Source organism: Cervus elaphus, chromosome 3 (assembly GCF_910594005.1).
Source record: "Cervus elaphus chromosome 3, mCerEla1.1, whole genome shotgun sequence".
Lineage (NCBI taxonomy): Eukaryota > Metazoa > Chordata > Mammalia > Artiodactyla > Cervidae > Cervus > Cervus elaphus.
In genome coordinates, this window is record NC_057817.1 from 28,907,459 (window position 1) to 28,932,917 (window position 25,459).

At 40.5% G+C, this 25,459-nt stretch overlaps 1 protein-coding gene and 1 non-coding gene across 4 annotated transcripts in view; one reads left to right on the forward strand and one right to left on the reverse strand.

Annotated features, from left to right (window-relative positions):
• Nucleotides 1-22,057, reverse strand: part of ATF1 (activating transcription factor 1) — a 63,257-nt gene extending 41,200 nt beyond the window's left edge. Inside the window, exons 1-2 of one of the 3 annotated variants that reach the window (XM_043884431.1) lie at nt 22,014-22,057; nt 12,807-12,905 (exon numbers count right to left, since the gene is read on the reverse strand). In XM_043884431.1, the coding sequence (XP_043740366.1) occupies nt 12,807-12,899 (93 nt within the window). In that variant the 5' untranslated portion in view covers nt 12,900-12,905; nt 22,014-22,057. Of the gene's footprint in view, nt 1-12,806; nt 12,906-21,635; nt 21,772-22,013 lie in introns of those variants that run through there. The other 2 variants (XM_043884419.1, XM_043884426.1) reach the window with 2 other exon arrangements.
• TRNAE-UUC lies at nt 14,742-14,813 on the forward strand. Its single transcript has one exon. It is a non-coding gene; the product is annotated as a tRNA-Glu (tRNA).
• Nucleotides 22,058-25,459: the final 3,402 nt, after the last annotated feature.

Here is a 25,459-nt window from a genome sequence, read left to right on the forward strand (position 1 = left end):
GAACAAACAGATTTTCCAGAAAGAAGGGGAATAAAGGTTGGGCAAAATAAGTGAAGGGGATCAAGAGGTACAAACTTCCAGTTGTAAAATAATCTGATCACACTTCCTGATACAGAAAAAGCATCTGATGCATCTGACAGATTTAATATCATTTCATGGAAAAAAACAAAACAAAACAAAAACTCAGAAAATTTAGAAGGGAACCTCCTCAAACTCACAAACAGGATCTATAAACAACTTGACACAGCTAATGTCAGATTTAATGATAAAAAATGAATGCTTCCCCTTTGAAATTGGGAAAAGAAAGGATGTCCATTTCATCACTCTATTCAAGAAAATTCTGGGAGCTCTAGCCATTACAATAACACAAGAAAAAGAAACAAAATGCATAGAGATTGGAAAACAAGAAATAAAACCAACCCTATTTTCAGCTGACACTACTAAACATACAAAATCCTAAGGAATATTAAAAACAAATGAAAACACCAAAATCATCCCTCCTAGAATAAGTGTGTTCAGCAATGTTGCAAGTCTCAAGATCAATAACCAAAATCAACTGCACTTCTATGTCCTTAAAATAACTGAAATCTAAAATTAATACAATATCACCTACAATAGCTCTAAAGAAAATATGCAATATTAGTTACAGCTGCTCCAAGGAAAATAAAATACTTAGCTGTAAGACTAACAAAACAGACATGGGAATAAGATGTCAGTTTTCACCAACTGATCTACATGTTCATAGACACAAACAAGCTTCTTCCAAAATTTGTAAGGAAAAGGACCTAAAATAGCCAAAAAAATTTTGAAAAAGAATAAAATGGGAGGAATCATCTTCCCAATGTTAAGGCTTACTACACATGGTACACAAGACAGTACACTGACAGAGGGACAGACATATAGATCAATGGAATGTAACAGAGAACTCAGACAAATATCCCAAAATGATTTTGGATAAAAGGGCAAAAGCAATTCAATGGAGGAGCGTACTCTTTTCAACAAAACAGTGCTATATAGCAATTGTATATACATAGGCAAGCACAAAATAAAAACCCTCAAAGCTATAAAAAAATTATCTTAAAATGAATCATGGACTTAAATGTGAAATACAATACTATATAAAACTTTAGGAGAAAATGGGGGAAAAATCTTAGAAATTTAGGACTAAGCAAAGAGTTCTTAGATAAAGTCAGCACAATCTATAAAAGGAAAAATTTATAAACTGGACCTAATCAAAATTTAAAACTTTCAGCTCTGTTAAAGACCCTATTAAGCAAATGAAAAAGGAAAGTTATCCTTCTAGTCCCCATACCACCCATACTGGAAACACCTAAATAAACTTAGATTTCTAACTCTCTATAGAAGAATCTTTCTTTCCTGAAAAGTAAAATCCAGATGACCGAGAACATCCAAGACATTAGACAGAGAACCTCCAGGTAAGAAAGGATTACCAAAAACACTGATGTGCATGTGTACACACACACTCTTAGCTTACCCTCCCTTGGGTCAAGTTCTCATGTCAAAAATATGAATGGAATGAAAATCAATCTGTTTTAAAAGTGTTCTGGAGCCAAGCTTATTTGGAATTTCTTAAATTAGCCTCATTTATCCTCATCCATTGCCTGGAGCCAACAAACAACTGTGGGGATTATAAAGTCTGCAGTTGTAACAGACACCATGATACAACACCATGATATACCATGATACAGCCAGATCCCAAAAGACTTTCTCCCCAGCTACTGGAGGACAGCTGCTGACAGTGGTCAGCCCTCTTTGAAAATACCCTGGCTGATTAGAGTCACCGTGCCTGATGTCACACATACCCCTTCCCAGATCAGTCAAGACACAATGCCTGGTGCATGCAGGAATAAAAAGGCCTGGCTGGTTCCTTACCCCAATTCTGAAGAGCAATCTGAGCTTCAAAGATCCCCACTGAGGTCCTCAGTGAGACTGAATCAAAGTCCAACTTTTCCCTCTGCCCAATCCTTCCTTCAACTTCTTTCTTTCCCTTCCACAGGTGGTAATCCCAAAAGTCTTCCTAACAAACTTCCTGCCAGCTAATGTCCATTGCACTGTCTGCTACCCAGGAAACTCAAGCTGTGTGGGAAGTCAAACTGCTGGAATTCAAATTATATCTCTGTCCTTAATAGTTGCTCTAAAATGGGGATTACAAAACCACAAGAGGTTTGAAGGTGTTAAAACATGTTTAGAATACACTAGGCACACAGTGGATAAGCAATACATGTTAGCTGTTACTACTGTCAATGTTTTCCCCATTCATACATGGTTAAAGTACACAAATTTCTCTACAGTATAAGAATTTTCACGAGAATTACTGAAATTTATGAGCTGAAAAAGACCTTAAAAGTCACCACATATGATGCCTTAATTTCCAGGTGCTGATCACGTCTAAATAAGTTGACTCAAGCCAATGTTCGAGAATCACTAAATGACAAACCCAGGATTCAAACCAGGTCTTAAACAAGGCTGCTTCTCAATCTATGTATATTTTGTAATTAAATGAAACTCATCAAGTACTGAGCCCTTCCCCTTCACCTTTTTGCCATAAGTGAACCTCTGCTCTCTGGAGAACACCACCTCTCTCCTCATCAGTTCAGTTCAGTCGCTGAGTTGTATCCGACCCTGTGACCCCATGGACTGCAGTACACCAGGCTTCCCTGTCCATCACCAACTCCTGGAGCCTACTCAAACTCATGTCCATTGAGTCGGTGATGCCATCCAATCATTTCATCCTCTATCGTCCCCTTCTCCTCCTGCCTTCAATCTTTCCCAGCATCAGGGTCTTTTCCAGTGAGTCAGTTCTTCACATCAGGTGGCCAAAGTACTGGAGTTTTAGTTTCAGCATCAGTCCTTCCAATGAATATTCAGGGCTGATTTCCTTTAGTACGGATAGGTTGGATCTCCTTGCTGTCCAAGGGACTCTCAAGAGTCTTCTCCAACACCACAGTTCAAAAGCATCAGTTCTTCCACACTCAACTTTCTTTATAGTCCAACTCTTAAATCCATACGTGACTACTGGAAAAACCATAGCTTTGATTAGACAGTCCCTTGTTGGTAATGTCTCTGCTTTTTTATATGCTGTCTAGGTTGGTCATAAGTTTTCTTCCAAGGAGCAAGCATCTTTTAATTTCACGGCTGCAGTCACCATCTGCAGTGATTTTGCAGTCCAGAAAAATAAAGTCAACCACTGTTTCCATTGTTTCCCCATCTATTTGCCATGAAGTGAGGGGACCAGATGCCATGATCTTCATTGTCTGAATGTTGAGTTTTAAGCCAACTTTTTCACTCTCCCCTTCCACTTTCATCAAGAGGCTTTTTAGTTCTTCTTCACTTTCTGCCATAAGGGTGGTATCATCTGCCTATCTGAGGTTATTGATATTTCTTCTGGCAATCTGATTCCAGCTTGTCCTTCATCCAGCCTGGCATTTCACATGATGTTCTCTGCATATAAATTAAATAAGCAGGGTGACAATACACAGCCTTGACGTACTCCTTCCCTGATTTGGAACCAATCTGTTGTTCCATGTCCAGTTCTAACTGTTGCTTCTTGACCTGCATACAGATTTCTCAGGAGGCAGGTCAGGCGGTCTCGTATTCCCATCTCTTTCAGAATTTTCCACGGTTTATTATGATCGACACAGTCAAAGGCTTTGGCATAGTCAATAAAGCAGAAATAGATGTTTTCCTGGAACTCTCTTGTTTTTTCAATGATCCAGCAGATGTTGGCAATTTGATCTCTGGTTCCTCTGCCTTTTCTAAATCCAGCTTGAACATCTGGAAGTTCACGGTTCACATACTGTTGAAGCCTGGCTTGGAGAATTTTGAGCATTACTTTGCTAGCATGAGATGAGTGCAATTGTGTGGTAGTTTGAACATTCTTTGGCATTGCCTTTCTTTGGGATTGGAATGAAAACTGACCTTTTTCAGTCCTGTGGCCACTGCTGAGATTTCCAGATTTGCTGGCACATTGAGTGCAGCACTTTCATAGCATCATCTTTCAGGATCTGAAATAGCTCAACTGAAATTCCATCACTTCCACTAGCTTTGTTCAGAGTGATGCTTCCTAAGGCCCACTTGACTTCACGTTCCAGGATGTCTGGCTCTAGGTGAGTGATCACATCATGGTGATTATCTGGGTCATGAAGATCTTTTTTGTATAGTTCTTCTGTGTGTTTCTGCACCTCTTCTTAATATCTTCTGCTTCTGTTAGGTCCATACCATTTCTGTCCTTTATTGTGCCCATCTTTGAATGAAATGTTCCCTTGGTATCTCTGATTTTCTTCAAGAGATCTCTAGTCTTTCCCATTCCATTGTTTTCCTCTGTTTCTCTGCACTGATCACTGAGGAAGGCTTTCTTATCTCTCCTTGCTATTCTTTGGAACTGTGCATTCAAATGGGTATATCTTTCCTTTTCTCCTTTGCCTTTAGCTTCTCTTCTTTTCTCAGCTACTTGTAAGGCCTCCTCGGACAACCTTTTTGCCTTTTTGCATTTCTTTTACTTGGGGATGGTCTTGATCACTGCCTCCTGTACAATGTCACAAACCTCCATCCATAGTTATTCAGGCACTGTGTCTATAAGATCTAATCTCTTGAATCTATTAGTCACTTCCACTGTATAATAGTAAAGGATTTGATTTAAGTCATACCTGAATGGTCTAGTGGTTTTCTTACTTTCTTCAATCTAAGTCTGAATTTGGCAATAAGGAGATCATGATCTGCGCCACAGTCAGCTTCCAGTCTTGTTTTTGCTGACTCTATAGAGCTTCTCCATCTTTCAAGCCTAAAGATAAGATGTGTATTTCCTCTGCTCTTCATTTCTACTTGCAGGCCATTGTCCCTTCAATGTTCTACCTGGAAACTCCCAACTTTGAGGTTCATAGCAGCACACTCTCCTTGTGGCAGTCATGTCCCCTCATTTCCTTAAGACTTTAGCCCCAGAATCACTCTATCCTCTCCAATATTATTCCTGACATAATTTGTGGTGATTTCAGTACACAACATCCAGTATCCTTCCATGCCCGGACCTGTTTCGTTTGATTCCTCTGCTTCAAAGCCCTGTCTTCTACCCTCCTCAGCCACCCACTCCCACTGTCACACCCTACAGTGTTTCTAAACAGGGAATTGGGGCAGAACAATTCTTCCATGTTCAAGGATATCCTGCTCAATGAAAAACATTTAGCGTCTCTGGCCCCTGCCCATTAACTGTGAGTAGCAACCTCTACCCCTAACCCCGTGTGTATTTCCAGACATCCCAGTGAGGAAGCAGTACCACTCCAGTATGGAGAACCACTTACCTAAACCCTATCTTTACCAATAAATGCATCCTCCTATAATCTCGCATTCAAGTCTCTCTCTCTGAGTACCACCTACTTCTACACTTCTACTTCATTAACTCTACTATTTGGAATCTCGACAATCCTTGGACTCCACAGAAACCTACAATCCACTACATCTACTATCTTTTCCCTGCTTTCGACCCCATCAAGTCCCCACGTCTTCCTTACACAGCTTAAATTTCAAGGTCCAGTGTTATAACCAGTGTCACATGCACCTTCAATGTCTTTGTCTGCTCTTGCTTTGCTGTAGTCTCTGGACTAAACAGCAACCTGCTAACTCACATACTCTATGCCTGTAACTGGTATACAAGCATCTGAATCCAACTGGAGAAAAAAAACAAACTGAACTTAATGGTCTCACTTTAAGTTCATGATCACTAACCTCAAGTGAACTGTTAATGCTTTTCAACAATCCTACTGCATATCCCTAGTCTACTTATGTTCTCAAAATGTTTTATTTGACTGAAAAACAATGTATCAAAAGAAAACTTTCAGAATAGCTCATCCCCAATCTACCTACCTAAGCACTGGACCACTAAGGAATTCCCACAATAAAGTATTTTTTAATTAAAGTATGTTCACTATTTATATAGAATGCTAAGGCACATTTTAACAGACTACAATACACTATAAACATAACTTTTAAGTGTACTGGGACACCAAAAACTTTGTGTGACTTGCTTTATTGCAACATCAGCTTTACTGTAGCAGTCTGGAACACAGTATTCATTAACACCAAACTTACAGTCAACAGCACTACAAATCATACCTGAATGAAACTTATCGAACACATTTATTTTCTACACAAGGTACATCATAACCTTCTTGCACTTAACACTTAAGCTCTAGGCTTAGAACCCATTGTAAACAGCAAAATCACCAACAAAAAGTACAGTAATGTGAAAAACACAGCAATAACTAGACCACAAAGAGAATAGTTTATAGTATGAGAGCTAACATAAGACAAAATACTGCCATTATTCGGCCTCAACTGAGAAAGTGACTCATATTTTTCACTACAACACACATGTCCACTAACGACCATAAAAGTACATACTGATTTGAGGGTTACAAACAAATTTTACTAAGTAGGTAAATTTGCAAATACAGAATCCTTGAAAAGTGAAAATCAACTACATTAATAGTTATTGTTACTCCTCATCTGACCTACTAGCAGCAATTTACATAGCTGACCATCACCTCATGGTTTATCTCCAAAATCCTAATCTCTCAATTTTTTACTTTTTTTTTTTTTTTAACCACTTTGGCCATCCCTTTTCAATCTCTCCAAACCCCAAATGTTGGGAGTCCCAGAATCAAAACCATCAACCTCATCTCTGACTATACTCAACCCCAGTAATCTCGAGATATTGTGGCACAAACCTCAGGTGCTGTTTTCCTTTTCTCTTTTTCCCTTCTCATTTTTTTTTTTTCTCTTTGGATAATTTCTGTTGGTCTGTCTTCAAGTTTACTGATTCTTTCCTCAATTGTGTCAGGTGTACGAATAAACCCTAAAACATACTTCATCTATGTCACAATTTTTATTTCTAGCATTTCCATTTGACTCCTGCATAGTTTCTATTCCTCTGCTGAAATTTACCTCTTGTTCACACATGTTCTCCACTTTTTCTACTATAACCTCTAATATATTATTGTTATTTTAAATTCACTACCTGATATTTCCAACAACTGAGTCACCCTGAGTCTACTGATCATTTTTACTTCTGACAGTGGGTGGTTTATTTTTTTTGCTTTTTTGTATGTGCTGCATGTGTAAGGACATCATGTGTAAGGAGAGTAGAGACTGAGGAAACAGAATTTATGCCTAAAAATGGGCAGACTACTTCTTTTTACTAGGCTTTTAGTGGAGGCGATGGGGGCGGGGATGAGTCCATCCATTCAGGAGTTGAAACCCCCATTCAGAGTCTTGGGTTCTGTTATGATTACCTTAAGCACACTTCCTGTGTTCAGTCGCTCAGTTCTGTCTGACTCTTTGAGACCCTCTGGACTGTAGCCCACCAGGCTCCTCTGTCCATAGGATTTTCCGTGCTAGAATACTGGAGTGGGTTGCCATTTCCTTCTCCAAGGAATCTTCCAGACCCAGGGATCAAACCGGCATCTCTTGTGTCTCCTGCACTGCAGGCGGATTCTTTACCTCTGAGACACTGGCTTCCCTTTAAGTGCACTACCAGCTCCAAATTCCTCTGCTGTGACCTTCTGCTTAGGGTGGGGTCTGGTTTGCCAGAGGGTTTTTCTCAATGTTTTTGCTCCACCCTCAGCTTTAAGCTTTCTCTGTACACCTGACCCAGTGTCTCTCTAAACTCTTAGCACTCCCCAAGGGTAGGGGATGGACTGCTGTTGCTTTACGTGCTTGGAGGAATGGGGGCAGATGGGGAAATTCTCTGTTATCCTGGCCTAGTCTCAACTGACCTGTTCAAAATTGGAAAAGGAGTACGTCAAGGTTGTATACTTGTCACCCTGCTTATTTAACTTATATGCAGAATACATCATTTGAAATGCCAGCCTGGATACATCACAAGCTGGAATCAAGATTGCCAGGAGAAATATCAAAAACTTCAGATATGCAGATGATACCACTCTAATGGCAGAAAGCGAAGAGGAACTAAAGAGCCTCTTGATGAAAGTGAGAGAGTGAAAAAGCTTGCTTAAAACTCAACATTCAAAAAACTAAGATCACGGCATCCAGTCCCATCACTGCATAGCAAATAGATGGGGGGAAAAGTGGAAACAGGGACAAATTTTATTTTCTTGGGCTCCAAAAATCACTGTGGATGGTGACTGCAGCCGTGAAATTAAGATGCTTGCTCCTCGGAAGAAAAGCTATAACCTAGACAGCGTATTAAAAACCAGGCATCACACTGCAGATAAAGGTCCATATAGTCAAAGCTGTGGTTTTTCCAGTAGTCTCATATAGATATGAAAGCTGGACTAGAAAGAAGGCTGAGCGTCAAAGAATTGATGCTTTTGAATTGTGATGCTGGAGAAGATCTTGTGAGTCCCCTGGACAGCAATGAGATCAAACTAAAGGAGTCAATCCTAAAGGAAATAAACCCTGAATATTCACTGGAAGGACTGATGCTGAAGCTTCAATCCTTTGGCCACCTGATGCCAAGACCCAACTTATTGGAAAAGACCCTGATGCTGGGAAAGATTGAGGGCAGGAGGAGAAGGGGACGACAGAGGATGAGATGGCTGGATGGCATCACCGACGTGATGGACTGAGTCTGAGTAAGCTCCGGGAGGTAGTGAAGGACAGGGATGTCGTTCTGGTGTGCTCAGTCCATGGGGCTGCAGAGTCAGCCATGACCTAGCCACTGAACAAGTCTCAGTCTCAGGAAGTGAGGCTTTCTCCCAGTAGCAGGCAAACTAATGATCTGAACCTGGGAAAGTTTCCTGCCCTTCCCTCAGGGTTTATGGATTTTCTTTTTCTTTTCACTTCTCCCACCCATAATGGAAAAATTGGGTTTATTCCCTTCTCCAAGTTGCTTAAAGCTTTTTCCCACAAGGAAGAAGGGTCCAGGCAGGCCTGTACCACCTAGAGAGGCATTCTCTATATCCCTTGCTTCCTAATCTTTCTCATAAGCAACTCTTGGAGGTCCTTGGAGAAAAGCCTAAAAGTGGGTGTTACCTACCCTTGTTTTGCAGCTCCCAAGGGATCATTTCTTGATAGCCTACATTTAGACTTTAGCAATTCATTAGAAATTTAGCTAAATTCTTTTTCCCCCCTGTAGGAAAGCCCTACTTTCTTCCTGTGCTCTGCTACAGGTGAGCCATGCCCACATCCCACTTCTAATGCATTGAGAGAAGTTATGATTTTTTATATATTATAGCTTATTCTTGTTTCACAGTGGGAGCAATATGCTTTCCAGCTTTCTATGTCCTAAAAGGAAGCCAGAAATCACTCCATGAATTCAAATATTATCTATATATCTAGAACTTCTAAATTTGTATTTCTAGTCTGGACCTCTCTTCTGGACTCCAGATCATATATATCTAACTACCTGCTGGACAAGTCTACTTGTATGATTTGCCAGACAGATTCTAAGGTGGCCCCCATGGTCTCCACATTCTGGTGTACATGCCTTTGTGAGTGTTAGAGGGATCTGTAGCTTGCTTCTAGCCAACAGAATAAGGCAAAGATGATGGAATGTCATTCCTGTGATTATGTCACGTTTTATGGCAAAGGAACAGGGTATTACCCCCTGATTATGTTACATAAGGCCCTGTCTTGCCAGCTGACTCATTCTAATTCTCTTGCTGAACTTAAAGAAGCTGCCATGCTGTGAGCTGCAAACTGCAGGTGACCTCTAAGAGCTGAAGGTGGACTCCAGTCAAAAAAGTTGTTCTCAGTCCTACAGCTGCAACAAAATGAATTCTGCCAACAAACTGAGTGAGCTTAGAAGTGAATTCTTCTCTATCCTAGTCTCCAGATAAAAAGGCAGCCCTAGCCAACATCTTGATGAAGCTTGTGAAACTCTGAAGCAGAGAACCCAACTAAGAAGTGCCTGACCCTACAGAAATTGTGAGATATCAATACATGTTGTTTTAAGCCACTATATTTGTAGTGATTTGTTCTGCAACACAGAAAACTAACACAGATAGTACCATAAACTTAACATGCCCAAAGGTCAAATTCCTGCAACATTTCCCCAAAAAGAAAGAAAAAAGTTCCAGTGTTGTCCATCTCAACAAATAGCAACTCCATTATTACAGTTATTCAAGTCAAAAACTGTAGTCAACCTTAACTCCTTTTTCCTCTAAACTCACATCCAATCCCAAAGCAAACACTGTTGGCTTTACAATCAAATTATACCCAGGGTCTAACTTTATCTCACCACCACCACTGCTCCCACCTTAGTCCAAGCCACAACTGTCTTTCATGCACATTTAGTGTCTTTAACAGCCTCCTAACTGGTTTTCCTACTTCCACTCCACAAAGCAGACAGAATGATCCTATTAAAATCTCAGTCAGATTACATTTTTACTCACGCCACTCCAAAGGTTCCTCATCTTATGGAGATTAAAAGGCAAAAATCTTATAGTGGTATACAAGGCCTACATTACCTGGCATTCTTCCCTCCCAACCCAACCTCTCCGCCTCACCTTGTGTCACCTGCCTCTCCCACCACAGTGACTGCCCTGCTATTCTTAACCATGCCAAACGCAGTTAAGTCTGAGTTTACAGTTGTTGGTTCATATAATTAAAGAGATATTTCCACAGATAGGACTTCTCTGACCAGCTTATATCACACAGCAAGTCCCCATCCCCATTAACAATCCCCTATCCCTCCTATCCTGCTCTATCAGCCTCACAGCACATATTACCAACTAATATGTTTTATTCTCTCCAATACTAGAATATATGTTCCATAAGAACTGAAACTTTTGTTCACTGCTACATCCCCACCTTATACTGAATTACTGAATAATTGCTGTATTAGATACTTTTTCCTTACAGTATTTAGAGTCTAATAAAGCAGTCAAGCAACAAGGATTTGGATACAAAGTCAGTAACATTATTTTAAAAAATCGCTATAAAATTATTTATAATCTAGAAGTGTACTTAAATTCTATCTCTGTAAATGTGCTTCTAAGGAAACTTGGAAAACATTCACATCTAACCAAAATTACTGAAACGTGGAAGTGAACTGAATTAAAACATTTGTGACAGGCTCTACTAACAGAAAGGTAACTGAAACACTCTATCACTGTTTTTCCAGGCCTACATGGAGACAATACCATTATTCTTCACAGATATAGCCAAATAATAGAGAAGAATAAATCAAGCTTGAAGGATTAATCCTTTAGATGCTTAATTCTCCAACTTTTTCATCTCTCTTATACTCTGAAAAATTATTAAGGACCCCAAGGAACTTTCATTTATGTCAGCTTTTAATCTAATACTTACATTCAAGATTTAAATGAAATGTTAAAAATATTTGATAGTTCATTTTAAAATAACAATCATAAATCCACTACACATTAACATATTTTAATTAATAAAACTAAATATTTCCCCCCAAGGTTAGTGAGAGAAATGACATTGTTTTACATTTCTGCATATCTCCTTAATGTTTGAGTTAATAGAAAATGGCTGAATTCTCTTTATCTGCTGCTACATTAAATATATGCCACATGTTGTTTTGGTGGAGGTATATGAAGAAAGATGCATGGATCAGACGATTTGAAATTTTAAAAATACAATGGATAAGAATCTGCATGCCAGTGCAGAGGACACAGGTTCAATCCCTGGTCCAGGAAGATCCCATATGCCAAGGGGCAACTAAGCCTGTGCACCGCAATTACTGAAACCAGAGTTTTAGAGCCCACCAGCTGCAACTACTGAGCCCATGAGCTATAACAACTGAACCCTGCATGCCCTAGAGTCTGTGCTCTGCAATGAGAGAAACCATTGCAATGAGAAGCTCATGTACCACAACCTAAAGTGAAAGTGAAGTCGCTCAGCCGTGTCCGACTCTTTGCGACCCGTGGACTGTAGCCTATAAGACTCCTCCATCCATGGGATTTTCCAGGCAAGAGTACTGGAGTGGGTTGCCATTTCCTTCTCCAGGGGATCTTCCCAACCCAGGGATCAAACCTGGGTCTCCCGCACTGCAGGCAGACACTTTACTGTCTGAGCTACCAGGGAAGCCCTCAGCCTAAGTAGTCCCTAAATCTCCACAATTAGAGAAAAGTCCATGCAGCAATGAAGACCCAGCGCAATCAAAAATAAATAAACTAATTTAAAAAATATCATTAATTCTCAGGAATTCTCTGGCAGACCAGTGGTTAAAACTCTGTGCTTCCATTGCACAGGGCACTGGTTCAACCCCTGATCGGAGAACTAAGGATCCTTCCTACCATGTAGCCAAAAAAAAAAAAAAAATTTTTTAATTTAAAAATTAAAACAAAAAAAATAATCAGTTCTGCAATGTACATGTCTGTCCGTTTAAATTATCAAATGAATATACCTATTTTCCAGTTAAGCAAAAATATTTTCTATATATCCACAATACATATACTGAACTCAAGATGGTTTGAGTCCTGAAACTATCATTCTCTATTTCAAGTTAGCCTAAAGAACCAAATAACTTCTCATTTTTCCTATGTAGCAACAAAATTAGTCTGAAAAAAAGAAAAAAAAAACTAATCATGTACCACATAAAATGAAATCTATCAACATCTCAAGTTCTGAGAAGTATATACATATTAAAACAACACTAAGTATATTTTGTAGGAAAGATAATAAAACTGAATCATCTCGACAACATACGTAAATATTCCTTCCTTCCATACATTTCAACATTTTAGTTTTTCTCTATTGCCTATTTTTTTGAATGTTAGTAATTATTGACTTGAAACAACAGATTCATCTGCAATAACAAACACTGCTAACTGGCTCAATATTTTGGCTGGTTCCTGCCTTACCTGTTGAGCAATATGAGAAATATGAGCTGCCTGAACTGTTGAACCAGACTGAGGTGCTGTCTCTGAAGTGTTACTCTTGTGAGAATCTTCCATAATCAACTGTAAGGAGGAAAAAAAAAATCAGTTAAAAGATGCTTTCTAACTTCATTTTCAAGAAATCTTATGACATTTCTCTTCTTAACATGCATACTTTTTCAGAAGAACAAAACAGAGCTTTTCTATACTAAAGGCTGAGTTCAGTTTATCCAGACCCATGTTCCTATACCTCTGCTCTGGGTGTAGAGTGACCTAATGATAAAATCTTTTAAAATGTCAAATAAAAAGTGCTATAGAATATAACTTGGTTGCCTCCATGGAAGAGAATTGGTAGCTATGGTATAGAAAGAGAATGGAGATTTTCCTTGCATATTCTTTTAAATTTTTTTTTTTGAGTTTTGATCCACATGATCATGTTTAAATTCAATAAATGGTACACAAACATAAATTATTATGGCTACGTTTTCAAATGCTACCCCACTCAAGAAGTATGACAGGACTTCCCTGGAGGTCCCGTGGTTAAGAATTCGCCTGCCAACGCAGCGGACACGGTCTAGGAAGATTCCACATGCCATGGAGCAACTAAGCCCGTATGCCACAACTACTGAGCCTGGGCTCTGCTCTGCAACGAGAAGCCACTGCAAGAAGCCTGCGCACCAGAACAAAGAGTAGCAACCCCACACCCGTCAGCAAGAGAGAAAGTCTACATGCAATAACAAAGACTCAGTACAGCCAAAAATAAATATTAGACAATTTTTTTTTTTTTAGACAATTTTTTTTAAAAAAGTATGATATGCAGGGACACAAGCATTCTTTTCTGCAGTCTAGGGAACAGTTTCTAATTGGATACATAGTTTAATATAGAGAATTTATTGAGCAAAGGTTGACCAAAATAAATGAATGAAATCCTACCTAAGAACTTTCTAAAGATCTAGATTATCTAATCAACTGCAGGACATGTAGGCTGGATAAGAATGAGAATAAGTGGGTTATGAGAGATGGAATATGTCAAGTAGAACTACTTAGAGACTGGTCGAAGTTTTAGGCAGAATTTAAGGTTTTTATAATTATGTGGAAAGACATAAAAAGAGAAAAGGCTGGCCAGCAAAAAATGAAAAGATACTCAATTTCATTAAGTATTAGGGAAATGCAAATCAAAACTACAATAAGATACCATCTCACATCCATTACAATGGCTAGTATTTATTGAAAAACAGAAAATGAGGGTTAGCAATGATGTGGGGAAACTGAACATTTGTGCACTGTAGTTGGGAATGTAGAATGGTGCAATCACTAGGGAAGAAGAACAACATGGCAGTAACTCAAAAAATTAAAGACAGAATTACTGTATGATCCAGCAATCCTGTCTTTGTGCCTCTATCCAAAGAACTAAAACCAGGGTCTTATGGAGATATTTGTACAGCTCTGTACATGGCAGAATACAGCCCTGTATACAGTAGCCAAAAGGCAGAAGCAACTAAAATGTTCATCAATGGATGAGTGAATAAACAAAATGTGATATACGTATACAATGGTATATTACTCAGCTTTAAAAAGGAAGGAAATTGCGATACATGCTACAATATAAATGAACTTTGAGGACATAATGCTAAGTGAAATAAACCAGTTCCCAAAAGACAAATATTGAAAGCTTTCACATATTTAATTTACTTAGGAATAATCAAACCCATAGAAACAAAGAATGGTGGTTAACAGGGACAGAAGGGAGGGAGAGATCGAGAGTTGTTGTTTAATGGTATGAAAAAGCTCTGTAGATTGGCTGCACAACAATGTAATGTACTTAACACTACTAATTGTATACTACAAAACGCTTATGATGATAAATCTTATTTTATGTATATTTTTCCATAATTCAAAGAATTTTTAAAGAGAGGGAATTCCCTGATGGTCCAGTGTTTAGGATTTGGCACTTTCAATGCTGGGGCCCAGGTTCAATCCCTGGTCAGGGAACTAAGATCCCGCAAGTCATGCAGCCTAGTTAATTGATTAAAAAATTAAAATAAACATAACAAAATCATTTCCATAGGATATATTCTAAAAAGGAGAATTACTTGGTTAAGGAGTATGAATATTTAAAGCCTTCTGAAAGAACTGTAGTCCACCAGAAGCACATGAGAAAGCAATGGGAATTTTTTTAAAGTCTTTATTAACACAATAGATGGAAAATGGTACACTGTCATACATTTTTTTAATTCTCCATTAATTGCATGAGCTCTGTTTATATTATTTGTCCATTCATCAGATCTTAGTGTTATCCCTATTACCCTATATCATTTCTTCATATAAATTTTATTTCTATCATGTTAATACAAATACTCTTCCAATATGACTTAATTATGATTATTTTAAAATTTTGACAAGTTCATCTGGTGCTTCCCTGTTGTTTCTTGAACTGCTTTTTAAGCTACATATGGACTCTTCTGTAGGAAGAGTGCAGTGATTTTTAATCTACACTAAGAGAAGTGGTAATCCCACAGATTAAACATACAGATAGCATCAAAGATGGAATTTTATACTTTCTACATACTATTGCTACTGAAAATGGCTTTTCAGTAGACATTTTCAGAAGACACAAGAATACAGAACAGAAAACAAAAAGAATAAAATACCTAAGAATAAACTTACCTAAGGAGACAAGAGAGCTGTATACAGAAAACTGTAAGACACTGATGAAAGAAATCAAAGATGACATAAACATATGGAAAGATATACCATGTTCCTGGGTAGGAAGAATCAACATTGTGAAAATGACTATACTACCAAAAGAAATTAACAGATTCAATGCAGTCTGTATCAAATTACCAACGGCATTTTTCACAGAGCTACAACAAAAAATTTCACAATTCGTATGGCAATACAAAAGATCCCAAATAGAGCAATCTTGAGAAGGAAGAATGGAGCTAAAGGAATCAACCTTCCTGACTTCAGACTATATGACAAAGCTACCACCATCAAGAAAGTATGGTACTGGCACAAAATCAGAAATACAGACTAATGGAACAACATAGAAAGCCCAGAGATAAACCCATGCACCTATGAGCACCTTAGCTTTGGCAAAGGAGGCAAGAATATACAATGGAGAAAAGACAGTCTCTTCAATAAGTGGCGCTAAGAAAACTGGACAGCTACATGTAAAAGAATGGAATTAGAACACTCCCTAACACCAACACAAAGATAAACCCGAAATGGATTAAAGACCTAAATGTAAGACCAGAAACTATAAAACTTTGGAGGAAAACATAGGCAGAACACCCTCTGACATAAATCATAGCAAGATTCTCTATGACCCACCTCCTAGAGTAATGGAAATAAAAACAAAAATAAACAAATGGGACCTAATTAAACTTAAAAGGTTTTGCACAGCAAAGGAAACCATAAGCAAGATTAAAAGACAACCCTCAGAATGGGAGAAAATAACTGCAAATGAAGCAACTGACAAAGAATTAAACTCCAAAATATACAAGCAGCTCAACATCAGAAAAGCAAACCACCCAATTAAAAAATGGTCAGAAGACCTAAACAGACATTTCTCCAATGAGGACATACAAATGGCTAATAAGAACATGAAAAAATGCTCAACATCTCTGATTATTGGAGAAATGCAAGTCAAAACTACAATGAGGTTATCACCTCACACCAGTCAGAATGGCCATCATCAAAAAATCTATAAACAATAAATGGTGGAGAGGGTGTGGAGAAAAGGGAACCCTCTTGCACTGCTGGAATGTAAACTGATACAGCCACTAAGGAGAACAGTATGGAGATTTCTATATAAACTAGGAATAAAACTATCATATGACCCAGATAATCATGATGGTGTGATCACTCACCTAGAGCCAGACATCCTGGAATGTGACGTCAAGTGGACCTTAGGAAGCATCACTAGGAACAAAGCTAGTGGAGGTGATGGAATTCCAGTTGAGCTATTTCAAATCCTGAAAGATGATGCTGTGAAAGTGCTGCACTCAACATGCTAGCAAATTTGGAAAACTCAGCAGTGGCCACAGGACTGGAAAAGGTCAGTTTTCGTTTCAATCCCAAAGAAAGGCAATGCCAAAGAATGCTCAAACTACCGCACAACTGTACTCAATTCACATGCTAGTAAAGTAATGCTTAAAATTCTCCAAGCAGGCTTCAGCAATACATGAACTGTGAACTTCCGTATGTTCAATCTGGTTTTAGAAAAGGCAGAGGGACCAGAGATCAAATTACCAACATTCGCTGGATCATCGAAAAAGCAAGAGAGTTCCAGAAAAACATCTATTTCTGCTTTATTGACTAGGCCAAAGCCTTTGACTGTGTGGAACACAAGTAACTGTGGAAAATCCTGAAAGAGATGGGAATACCAGACCACCTGACCTGCCTCTTGAGAACCCTGTATGCAGGTCAGGAAGCAACAGTTAGAACTGGACATGGAACAACAGACTGGTTCCAAATAGGAAAAAGAGTACGTCAAGGCTGTATACTGTCACCCTGCTTATCTAACTTATATGCAGAGTACATCATCAGAAATGCTGGGCTGAAGGAAGCATAAGGTGGAATCAAGATTGCCGGGAGAAATATCAATAACCTCAGATATGCAGATGACACCACCTTATGGCAGAAAGTGAAGAAGAACTAAAGAGCCTCTTGATGAAAGTGAAAGAGGAGAGTGAAAAAGTTGGCTTAAAGCTCAACATTCAGAAACTAAGATCATGGCATCTGGTCCCATCACTTCATGGGAAATAGATGGGGAAACAGTGGCTGACTTTATTTTTCTGGACTCCAAAATCACTGCAGATGGTGACTGCAGCCATGAAATTAAACGATGCTTACTCCTTGGAAGTAAAGTTATGACCAACCTAGACAGCATATTAAAAAAGCAGAGACATTCATTACTTTGTCAACAAAGGTCTGTCTAGTCAAGGCTATGGTTTTCCCAGTGGTCATGTATGGATGTGAGAGTTGGACTATAAAGAAAGCTGAGTGCCAAAGAATCGATGCTTTTGAACTGTGGTGTTGGAGAAGGCTCTTGAGAGTCCCTTGGACTGCAAGGAGATCCACCCAGTCCATCCTAAAGGAGATCAGTCCTGGGTGTTCATTGGAAGGACTGACGTTGAAGCTGAAACTCCAATACTTTGGCCACCTGATGCGAAGAGCTGACTCACTGGAAAAGACCCTGATGCCGGGAAAGATTGAGGGCAGGAGAGGAAGGGGACGACAGAGGATGAGATGGTTGGATGGCATCACCGACTCAATGGACATGGGTTTGGGTGGACTCTGGGAGTTGGTGATGGACAGGGAGGCCTGGCGTGCTGCAGTTCATGGGGTCGCAAAGAGTTGGTCACGACTGAGCGACTGAACTGAACTGATGGGATCTAGAAAAATGGTACAGATGAACTTATATGTAAGGCAGCAATAGAGACGCAGACAGAGAGAAGAGACCTGTGGACACAGCTGGGGAAAGAGAAGGTGGGACTAACTGAGAGTGGCACTGAAGCATACACACTACTCTATGTGAAAGAGACAGCCAGTGGGGATTTGTTGTGTGACACAGGGAGCTCAACCTGATGCTCTGTGACAACCTAAATGGGTGGGATGGGGTGGGAGATAGGTGGTATGTTTGAGAGGGAGGGGAAGTATGTATATCTATGGCTGATTCATGCTGATGTATGGCAGAAACCAACACAACATTATAAAGCAATAATCTTCCAATTAAAATAAATTTTAAAAAAAGAATAGAGAGCAGAGGGGGGGAAAAGATGTAGCGCTAAAGCATTGAAAGAAACTGTAAAAGATTTTTTAAAACCTTGTTAAATTATTGAAAGTGATACTGTGACTCACTGATTTCCCTCCGTAACAGTATTAAGAAATCCAGTATCTAATCCAGTATCTAACATCAACTAAACATAAACAAAACATCATACATTTCCTAGTAAAAGCCACTACAAAACACAAAGTCACTCAGTCATGTCTGACTCTTTGTGACCCCATGAACCATACAGTCCATGGAGTTCTCCAGGACAGAATACTGGAGTGCAAGTAACATTTTGGACAATCACTACAACTATATTTCCTACAGAAAAGATAACCTATTTTCTGTGTTTTTGTTTTTTTCCCCCCAAAATTAAAAGTAGCCTTATAGCTTCAGCTCATTAACTGTAAGTATTTTTTAAAGTGATATTATTAGGATAAAACCTTTATCTGCCCCTTTATTGAAAAAAGCTATTATTCCTGAAATTGAGGTTAAGATTAACAATTTGTTAAAAACTTGCTCAACATACAATTTTATTTTTATGTGTACAAAGGCATTTTCTGTAAAAATAAAGTAAGCCTCAGGCAGCATCTGGAAGCTTAACATAAAACAATCCCAAGTCGGACAAAATCACAAGTGGGCAGTGAAACACAGATTCAAAAGTATAGTCAATGGGGGAGTTCCTTGGCTGTCCAGTGGTTAAGACTCAGTTCTTTCACTGCCGTGGCCCCAGGTTCAACCTCTGGTTGGGGAACTAAGATCCTGTAGCCCACGAAGTGTGGGAAAAAAAAAAAAATTGAACTATATTTCAAGTGAATAAAATAAACAGACTGAAAGAAAAAAAAAAAAAGGTACCATCACTGGGAATGAATAATTTGGGGACCTAAGAAATCATAGCAGGCTTCGATCTTGCAGACATATGAAGAATGTTAAAGGCATGGCACTTTCAGGAATGTATGTCAAGAAAGGAGCATAGGAATTCTCTGGCAGGTCCAGTGGTTAAGACCCCATGCTTCCACTGCAGGCGGCATGGATTCTATCCCTGGTTGGGGAACTAAGACCCTGTGTGCTGTGCAGCATGGCCAAAAAATAGAAAAAAAAAAAAAAAAATGCTAGGAACTAAACTAAGAACTTTTTAATATATCATCTGGATTCTCTATTTTAGAGATGTGTAAACGGAGGTTCAAAGAAATTGCCACTTCTATGGATCTCACTTAAGATGTGAATTTAAGATCTGAAGTCAGAATTGTTTTAACCCAAAATCCATGTTCTTTCAGTCTACACTGCCCCTCTTCCAGGAATACCTTCACCTCCCCAACTTATCCACCTGGCAAACTCATTTTCAAGTTTCATCCCAAACCCAACTGCTCTGGGTCCTTCCTTCCTTGTTCCACTGTACCCTGTTATTTATAATGAGGTTACTTAACTTTCTGAACTGTGTTTATTGACATGTCTGTTTCCCTCAGTCTCAAGGAGCCTAAGAACAGGGCCTCTATCTTGTGATTGTATGCTCCGTGTCCAGCAGGGACTATCAAGTATGCGGTAAAACAGTAAACATCAACAAATATAGTATAATGAAGTGAGTCTTAAGTTTCTCCACCTGTAGATGATGGACAAGCCTGAGGACAATAAGTCTATTGCTCAACATTTCCACAACTCAACTCATGATATCCCCTCAAAATTGCTATTAGTCATACTTAATTTCAGATCTTCAAATGTGCCTGCAATGCTTTCTCTCACCTTCCAGCTTTTATGTATGCTGTTTCCTCTACTAAAAACACTATCCCTCCTCATGTGACCTATTCCTATGAGTTATTCTTAAAGGCAAACTTTCCTGCCTCCCTTAGACTGGTCTAGATGAAGTCTGAGAAGCTTTGGCTGTATCCCCATGGCACAAGTTTCCTCTACCTTTCATGGCACTCATCACAGAATTAAAATGACCTGTTTTCTGTCTCCCTACCAGAAGGCAAGCTTAGGGAGTCAAACACCACATCCTACTCCCGAAATAATACCTTGCACTTACTACTACTCAATAAAACGTGTTTAGTTGGGTTTACCTACCTAAAACTGATAGAAACAATGATATCTTCAGATACCTTATCAAACAAGATATCTTCAGAAAATTACTTCAACCCAGCTTTAGAAACAGGAAAATTCAGGAAAATTCTATTTTAGAGCTGAAAATTCAGCAGTACCAATACAAATAAATGGGATGACATGTGAAGGGAAAAAAACATTTTGAAGGTACTACCACCTACTGATGATATAGCAGTACTGCACAGATGTATCAGACAAACCTTAAAAGTTAACCGCAAATTCAATAGAACATATTCGGCTTTAAGAACACCGTACTGATTCTAATTGAGACAGAGGAAAACTGCATATTATACAGTCTACAGGAAAAACAGCATTTAAATAAAACTGCATACATCTGTTCATAATGAAATTTTCGGGATAAAACGATTTTGCAAACATAAGCAAATATACTTTGCTATGATAAAACACATCACAAACGAGGCCAGTTTGGCCAAATTTATGCTGAATTAAGCCTCAGAAACGGAAAGGATCCCGATGACTATTATTAGCCCATTATGCCTCAAAAGTTGACAAAACAACTAGTCATTGACATCTACAATAACAGTAGAGTGATCAAGCGGGATGCTCCACGGCGAAGCGGACGCTCTGAAATACCATGCTTAGTTTTGTGATACAGGAGGAAACAGAAGAGAACGTTTTCTCGGTTTGAACGTCTGTCCAGTTGGTAAACAGACGAGTTTCTGTCACTCCACACTACCTTCCCATGACTGCTTCGTGTATGATTATTCTACCGTATGTCTCCCCACTCGACTGGAAGCTCCCGGATGATAAGGGTTGGCTCTGCCCCAACAGCGAGCGGTCCGGGCCCCGCACGCCGAGGGCGCCGGGCACGCTCTACGGTCTTCGGCGAAGATAACCGGTCTCTGGAGGAGCTCGGCGGACGACGCGCGGAGGCCAAGGCCATGCCGCCCTCCCCACGGCTCCCGTCCCAACCCCGAGACCTTCGACAGAGGGCTCTCGCCTTGGGCCGCGGAGGCGGCTTCAGAGGCGAAAACCGCCCCGCGGCGGGAGGTCTTCGTTTTAATTTTCATTGGGGGACAGCAGGCGGGAGGGAGGGAGGAAGACACCGCCGACTGAAGGGGTGCAGCAGGCCAGGCAACGAGAACCGGAAGCGCGCCCCGCCGGGGGAGAGCGAGCAGCCCCTCCCCCTTCCGCCAGGCGCCCTCCGCACCCCTCCCCCACCGCAGCCGCCCCGCGCGACCCCCCACCAGACGCGCGACGCGCCTCGGCGTCGCCGCGGGGGCCGTGTCCCCGCGCCCTCCTCTTGCCCGGGGACACTGGAGCACGTCCCCACCCCGCCTCCCCCGCCCCCTGCTTACCTGTGGCTGCTGCCTTGCCGCTGTCCGGGGCGGGGAACTTCCACTCCCCCCTCCCAGGTGGATCCGAATTCACTACCCACTTCCCCACCCCCTCACGCGGCGGGGGACGTGCCTCTTTCTTAGGGGTCAGGCGGGGCGGGGAGAATCAGTGTCACTTAACAGCCAACTGTCCTAAGCTACCGTTTCCTCGGCAGTCAGGGCCGCCACTGGCGGCATGATCTACACCAGGCCGGGGGCGGGGGAGCGAAGGGGGGCAAAACTGAGTAACAGAGCGTGGGGGGTGAGGTTAGGGCGGTCCTTCCGTGAGGGCGCCGTCCTACGTCACCGCGTTGCGCACGTGACGCGCCGCCATCTTGTGCCGGGGTATCCCGGGATGGCGAGTTCGTGTTGCGAAGGTGTTATTCTGGCGAGAGTTGGGCGTGGCGTTACCTGCAGTTCCTTCTAGCCTCAGGAGCTCTGTCTTCACTGCTCCCAGACGTCTGTTTTCAGAGGCCAGCACCCGCTCGGGGGCTCAAGAGGCCGCTCGGCCTGAGGCAGTTTTCTTCGGTTCGTGGCGTCAGTCTCAGCTCAGCTCCTACTTGGTGCGGCCCAGAGCTGTCGTCCCGGCTTTGACCCACGCCTGACCTCCCGCCTGTTATAGACAGAGTGCCTTGAAGCCTGAAGGCTTGTCCTCAGTTTTTCTAACCACCCAAACTAATGTTAATCCTATAAAACAAGCGTTAAGAGTGTATCTTTAATCACACTTGAAAGGATTAAAAGCCACACCCACAAGGTGTCGGTAGGGTGTTAGTGTGTCACGCTGAAGCACAGATTTAGCCCAACTTAAGTTAGAGAAAAGTTATAGTACAATCGAGTGTTGTAAAATAAAATCACACCGGGAATTTCCTGGCGGAGCAATGGTTAGGATTAGGCGCTTCCACTGCAGGAGAAGCAAGGCTCCATCTCTTGTCCGGGATTTAAGATCCCGCAAGCCGCACAATCCGCACCCCCCCCCCCCCCAAAAAATACAATGAGAAAAAAAAAACAATACAATGACACCGCCGTTCTGATACATCACAAAAGCTTTTTAAACTTTTTTTAATGAGTGTCTACCTTTCTGGAGAAGGGATGCTGTATTATTCTGATATATCCTGAATTTTTTTGTTTATCCATTTCCTTTCAAATGTTCTTTGCTGACTTTCTGGAGATAATAAATGATAGACCTTTCAATTTGCTCTTGACAAAATGTTCCATAATTTTTCTAAAATTTTCCTAGCTTGAGATCTCCAAGTAGGCAACTTGATTGAGTCGATAGGGCCCTTCCCCGTTTGACCTTTAGGGCCGGATAATGTGATTTATCACATTAAATTAGGGCCGGATATTGTGACTTAAAGCTCAAGAGTTACTCTGTGCGGACTGTGCCAGACTCTAATATCTCACTAATGTTTATCCATTGTCATTCATTCAGGAAAACACTGACTACCTATTAAAACCTACAACAGCCCGCGGTTTATTTGTCTTTGGCAGAGCCCTGTGGCTTGTGCGATCTTAGTTCTCCCAACCAGGGAACCCAAATCTCCTGCATTGGAAACACAAAGTCGTAACCACTGAACAACCAGGGAGGTTCCCCAACTGCCCTTACTTTAGCTTTTCGATTAGGTAAATTATCCAGCCTAAATGTGTCTTATCAAAATTGGGAAAAGTGTGATACTCATCTTATGTCCCAAAGTTACTTAAAGAATCAAAATGTCACATATCATAGGAAAGCATAGTCCTATAAAAGAGTGGAGAAGAGGTTCTCAGACATCAACCTTTCATGATTAACAAAGCCTAGCAACAGTCATTCTAGAATCCAGAATATTAATGACTGGAAGGCTGGTTCTACATTTATTGTTCTTTTCTTGCTGGGTTATTTCCTCCTTGGAAGACAGGATCCTTAACAGATACTGATCTGGGCAAGAGGGATTGCCTGCAGGGGAGGGGGACTGGAAAATGTCAACCATTGAAAGACCTGAGAGCTCAGCAGGTAAAGAATCCACGTGCAATTCAGGAGACACAGGACATGTGGGTTCAGTCCCTGGGTCAGGGAGTTCTCCTGGAGGAGGAAATGGTAACCCACTCTAGTATCCTTATCTAAAAAATCCCATGGACAGAGGAGTCAAAGAGTCACAAGTGACTAAGCACATGAAACTAAATTTTACTGAAACCTTCAAAATGTGCATGGACTCCTTCTTTAGTCCCCTTTCCACCTATAAAGCATCTTAAGTCTAAATCAAATTTTATGTTGTGCAACACTGCCACTCACAAGTATTTAATATTTCTTCCAGCCTGCTTTTTTCTCATGGAAGTTTCCCAAGCTGTACCAGCTGCTTTTCTGCAATTCGAGGAATAACTGAAGATGAAGAAGAAAAAAAAAAGGCTTGTTTATGATGCACATAGTTCTATCCCAATAGTAGGAATTTTATAAACCAGAAGAACAGGTCTTTGACTTCAGAAGTGAGGAAGTAGAGTAAAAAAAGAAATTTAACTTTCAAAGGTAACTGTTTTAAAGCAAACTGGTGGCACCTCATGGGCTCTCCTGGACCACTGTTTTCTAGCTAGGAGAGAGGGACATTATAATGAAATAGATTAAACAGTACTACCTATTTCACGGGGCTTTGTAGATTGAGTTTAACACAATAAAGTTAGACCCAGTGCCTGAGACAGACTAAGAATTCAATAAATGTTGGATATTAGTATGAAAGATACTGCAATATAACTACTGGAAACTTAGCTGCTAAAAACTTTAATTGGCTGCACATTCTGAGAAGCCTCATGGGTTAATGAAAGGATTGAGCTGAAGAAGAGGACTTAAGAGCTGTGAAACAGTATCTGGAACAGGTCACCTCTCAAAAGGAAGAAATTATTCAAAACTAGTAAATGTAGGCTTTGTGGTCTAATAATAGGCTTGTTTCTCTTTTTGTTTTGTCCTTTTTCAATACTCAAGTCTAAACTCACAAGAGAACCTAACCAAGTATAGGTTCTAAATGCCTGCAGTAGTTATATGAACTACAACTGTATTTGTTTCAACTAACACTCTTAAAACAGGGTTGTCACAGATAACTTAGCTCTGAAACTTTCCTACTTCATGGTAATACGCTTGGACTCATAGAACTAATCTGTGAGGCCCTTGGAGTAGTGGTGTCCACCCATTCCTCCTCCTTTTTACCGGATATGTCAGTCCCGTATCTTACCAACAGTGGGCAGCTGACCCAAGCTGGGCCATCAGTCTCCCCTGTGGAAATTTATCTTTGCACAAAAGTTAGTCTCTCTCTAGATAAATGAACCTAAAGCTTAGGAGCTTTGTAATGAGTCTCTTCCATCCGCAAACAGCCAATGAGCCAAGAGAGCTACCCAGTGGCTTTCTAGGTCCCAGTTCTAGAACCTGCTGCTTGCCTCAGCCCTTAGGTACCATGAGCCTCTCCTCT